General features: G+C 42.2%; 1 protein-coding gene across 3 annotated transcripts in view; it reads left to right on the top strand.

Annotated features, from left to right (window-relative positions):
• LOC306792584 (metal transporter CNNM4-like) overlaps positions 1 to 5,000 on the top strand; it is a gene marked incomplete at its 5' end in the record, with an annotated part of 36,174 nt that overhangs the window by 28,359 nt on the left and 2,815 nt on the right. For all 3 annotated transcript variants that reach the window (XM_079289815.1, XM_079289816.1, XM_079289817.1), the window contains 6 exons: positions 509 to 652; positions 732 to 890; positions 1,815 to 1,984; positions 2,853 to 2,949; positions 3,707 to 3,837; positions 4,309 to 4,435. In XM_079289815.1, the coding sequence (XP_079145941.1) occupies positions 509 to 652; positions 732 to 890; positions 1,815 to 1,984; positions 2,853 to 2,949; positions 3,707 to 3,837; positions 4,309 to 4,435 (828 nt within the window). The remainder of the gene's footprint in view (positions 1 to 508; positions 653 to 731; positions 891 to 1,814; positions 1,985 to 2,852; positions 2,950 to 3,706; positions 3,838 to 4,308; positions 4,436 to 5,000) is intronic.

The following is a 5,000-nucleotide window of genomic DNA, read 5'->3' as shown; positions in this document are numbered from 1 at the left end:
AGGGGCTGAGGCGTCTTTTACAAACTAGAAGCCCAACAATTTTCACTATATGTCAACAGGCAACTAGCGATGGACCTAGTTTTTCAAAATAAAAGCCCCAGAATTTAACTCTATCTTAACAGGCAGTTCAGTTCAAGCCTCACATTTAAGCTTCCTTTTATTGGCTTACAATACAGTCCTGTCAGATCTGATTCTGCCCCCCCCCCCCATCATCCAGCTCCCATCCCTTTCAAAATAAAAGCCCCAGAAAGTACCTGTATCTTAACAGGAAGCTAAGATTGGGGCTTTTTTAACAAAATAAAAGTGAGTTTTGACTCCCAGGAGGAATGCAAGTATCTTTGCCTCGTGTCCCTTCAACTTCAAATTGAAGAGTTGACACGGATTGAAAAGCTCTGATTCAGAGTAACGAGGAAAACTGTTCAAGTAAAAATGAGTCTTTTTGTAATTTTGGTGACTCTGCCGTTTACTGATTTACTGAAGGAGTCCTCTCTGTGACTTTTCCTCTCAGGTAACTCTCACATGGCCATCGTCCAGAAGGTGAACAACGAGGGGGAGGGGGATCCGTTCTACGAGGTGCTGGGATTGGTCACCTTAGAGGACGTCATCGAGGAGATCATCAAGTCAGAGATCCTGGATGAGTCTGACGGCTACCGTAAGTTTGTTGATTATAAATGTGTTTATTCATTTAGTGTCTGATGTCTGTTATTTGAAGTTTCCGTCTCCTCCTGCAGTGGACAGGAAGGTGAAGCGTCCTCTCGCGCCGCTGGAGATTCCTCTGGAGCCTCGCAGCGTCCACGAGGAGTTTTCTATCTTCAAGCCCCCTGAAGGAGAACCCAAGATCAGGACGTCACCACAGCTCCTGCTGGCTACACACCGCTTCCTGTCCAGAGGTGAGGCTTTACACCTGTATGTTCACTAAGCTGCATTCTCTCTAGTGGCCACCAGGGGGCGACTCCTCTGGTTGTATAGAAGTCTATAGAAAATGACTCTACTTCTCTCTTGATTTATTCCCTCAGTAAACATTGTAAACATGAGTTTATGTCTCAATCTCTAGTTTCAAGTCTTCTTCAATACAGCATGATGTTCATTTAGTACATTATGGTCCATTTAGAGTCACACACACCATAAAGCAGGGGATGCTTTAGGGCGGGGCTACTGTGATTGACAGGTCTCTATCAGAGACATACACGGCGTCTCTACGTCACTCCTCAGTCCTAATATGGTCACTTCCTGTCCAGGCGCCGAACTCGAGGCTTCAAAACGTCCACAAACCAATGAGTTGATGTGATGATGACTACGTCCACTTCTTATATATTCTGAGGTCTGAGAGGACGACTCTAAATGGCTTAGACTTTATAAGGAGCAGCTTCCTGTTTCACTGTCAAGAGTTTCACAATAAAAGCAGCCAAAAACCAGCTGGAATGAACTTTATCAAAGTTCTTCTTCAGACTTCACAGTAGAAATAGAAGGTTCGTCGTAGATACGTTTAAACCTCTTCAATCAATATTTACAAATCAATAATGAAACTAGTTCAACAGGATTCTCCTCTGTCATGTGACACATGTAAATAAAGCATGTGTGCACTTTTTATGTTTCTTATTGAAGAAAAGAAGAAGAACATCAACACAGCAGCTGATTGATAACTGTTCTCCGGTAGTGAGTGGACAGATCGGTCTCTCACTGGTTGAATCCGTCACAGTTTAACTCCACACGTGGAATGATTGTGTTCCTTGTTACTTATTGGGAGAAACAAGCTTCTTCAAGTTAATGCAGATCTGTTTGTGTGTGTTCCCCCCCCCCCCCCCCCTTTGCAGAGGTGGCACACTTCAGCCCCGGCCGCATGTCGGAGAAGGTCCTGTTCCACCTGCTCCGTCACCCCAGTGTCAACCAGGAAGTCCACTTTGACCCAAGCAACCGGCTGAGCCCGGCTCACTATCTCTACACCCGCAACCACCCGGTGGACTATTTCATCCTGCTGCTGCAGGTCAGTGCTGCAGGGTCACACCGGGTCACCTTAAAGGGACAGTTCACCAACTGCACACACAGTCATGTTCTGCTGAGGACGTATTCTCGACTCCTGAAGGAATCTCCATCAGTTCACGTGAACGCTGTGTAGAGAATGTTTCCACCTCTTTACCTTGATGTCAGACGCTGAAGCTGTTGTCTCTGATCTCCACCAACACAGCGACTCCTTTCACTGAACTACTTTAAGGTTAATGCATCGTATTCATGAAAGAAAGAGCTCTCAACTTTCTTTAACTTATGTTGTTTATGTCGAGTTTAAGGTTGGATAAATATGACGCGTTTTAGGGTCATTGTAGTTAAATAAAATAATAAATAAATGATGGAACAGGGTAACATACCACGGTTAAAGTTCATATATACATATAATAATGTATTTTCACAGTAATAATTAAAACAAACAAAATGAAGACGTTGACCCAACTCTCCTCCCGTCGCTTCAGCGTTAGAAAATCTTTCTCCCCAAAACTGCAAGAACTAATTGCGAAACAATAATTTCTTCACATTTTGGCAAATTGGCACCATTAAAAATCTGCTGAATCAGCTCCTGTACTTTGACACGAAAGAAAACTTTAAAAAGTGAAGATTCTCAGTCAACTGCTGCAGTGCTATGTCTCCAAACATCCCAATACAAACGTATCACTTTCCTTAAAACGCTGCTTAAAACACATTCAAACAACCGTTTCTCTTTACAACATCGTATGTTGTTATAACACTTTACTTCATGGCTTATTTATTATCTATTACTGAAAACACAAAGAGCACTTTTTTGTTTATCAAACGTGAGATATTGTGACATTGGCGCGTCGCTGCTTCCTGTTTGTATTCAGGGTCGAGTGGAGGTGGAGATCGGTAAAGAGGGGCTGAAGTTTGAGAACGGAGCGTTCACGTACTACGGAGTCTCTGCACTCACGCTGCCCTCTTCAGGTGAGGTGGAGAATTACAGTTACACACAGAGCTGACTCCGTAATGACTGATCAGCAGTGATCATCAGTGATCATCACTGATGATCACTGATGATCACTGATCATCAGTGATCATCAGTGATGATCAGTGATCAGAGCTGCTGTTGTTGAATCCAGAGTTTCATTTGGACCTCTAACTTACACGCTACATTAACGCAAATCTTTATTGCTCATATTATTAAGACTGAACATTTGTACATTACGTCCTCTTACTTTTTAAAACCTGAGCAGCTCTTTTCTTGCAGAACTTGTTTATTTTTATTTTTTCTGACTTTGTTAATTGTGACGTCGCCAAAATACGAAGAAAAATGATTTGACTGAAAAAAACATTCTGATTTTGATTTGAGTGAAAAAAAAATCAATCAATACAATTGTATTTATATTATATTTATTCTAAAAAGAGTTAAAAAGAACCGAAGTTTAATAAATATATTAAATACATATATATATATATTGGTACAGTATAATATACAATAAAAATGTATGTTTTGATGTTTCTATTAAAGAAATGATACGTTATTATATTTTACATTATTACAGTGATACATGAAGATCACAGTTGTGTAAAATGAATGACGAGGCAGTTTTTCCTCTGTGTTTACTTCACTGAGCTTTATACGAATCGGCACATGGCTGTAAAAAGGAGAAGAAGAAGTGGCAGGATCGCAGATATTGTGCTGACTCGTGTGTGTGTGTGTGTGTGTGTGTGTGTGTTGCAGTGCACCAGTCTCCAGTGTCGACCCAGTGTCAGTCTCCCAGGGATCCCTTTGAGTCAGCGGACGCCACGAGCCCGTCCAGCTATTGTCCCGACTACACCGTCCGAGCGCTCACCGACCTGCAGCTCATACGGGTCTGTGTGTGTGTGTGTGTGTGTGTGTGTGTGTGTGCGTGTGTATTAGTACTTTTACTGAAGTAAAGAATACTTCTTCCAACACTGTGTGAAGGACAAACGCACACCTGCACAAACAGGAACAACAATAAGTAAAGGAATAATACGTTTAAAGCTTCTACAAGCTACCAACTTTCATTATGTGTTGGTTCTGGCGCCCCCTGTGGACTAAAGTGGTAGTGTCTATGAGCTCCAGAGTCCCTTTAGAAAACCTCATGTTACTGCAGCAGTTTGCTAGTAATACACACACACAGGAAATATATGCATGTATTCTTTAAATCACTGTGTTTATCTTCGATATTGATATGGTATGGATTCAGAATGGGTTTATAGATTAATGAGTGAGATTTATTAAACCTGCACTATCGCTGGTACCACTCGGTGTGTGGAGCCGGTTTAGAGGAAACACTAAACTCTGGCTTTGTCTTGTAGGTGACTCGTCTCCAGTATCTGAACGCTCTCATGGCGTCGCGGGTCGGTCAGAGTCCAGATCCTCCTGAGATTAAGATCCTGCCCAACAGTCAGACCAAGCTGCTCAACGACAGAAACTCTCAACAAGGTAGGTCCTGAAAAATAACATCTACCGTGTCCACCAAATCGTTTCTCCCTGAGGACGTTTAAAAAAAACAAAAAACCATTTCCTACATCTGACGTAGAGACGCCGTATACGTCTCTGGTAGAGAGACCTGTCAATCACAGTAGCCCCGCCCTAAAGCATCCCCTGCTTTATGGTCTGTGTGACTCTAAATGGACCATAATGTACTAAATGAACATCATGCTGTATTGAAGACTTGAAACTAGAGATTGAGACATAAACTCATGTTTACAATGTTTACTGAGGGAATAAATCAAGAGAGAAGTAGAGTCATTTTCTATAGACTTCTATACAACCAGAGGAGTCGCCCCCTGCTGGCCACTAGAGAGAATGCAGCCTGGCGCACCAGCCGTTGTCTTTAGGGAGAGACATTTTGGTGGACGTGGCCTTAAATCACACTGCATCTCCCTTTGAATACAAACGTCTTTGTAGTGTTTCCTCACTGCACTTTCCTGTTTTTGCTTTCAGCTGAATGATAATTAATTTTCCTCTTTCTCTCTTTTCTTTTTTCCTGCTTTCGTGCCTCCGT

This window comes from Melanostigma gelatinosum (assembly GCF_949748355.1).
Source record: "Melanostigma gelatinosum genome assembly, chromosome: 18".
Classification (NCBI taxonomy): Eukaryota; Metazoa; Chordata; class Actinopteri; order Perciformes; family Zoarcidae; genus Melanostigma; species Melanostigma gelatinosum.
This window is presented reverse-complemented; position numbering and strand designations above follow the sequence as displayed.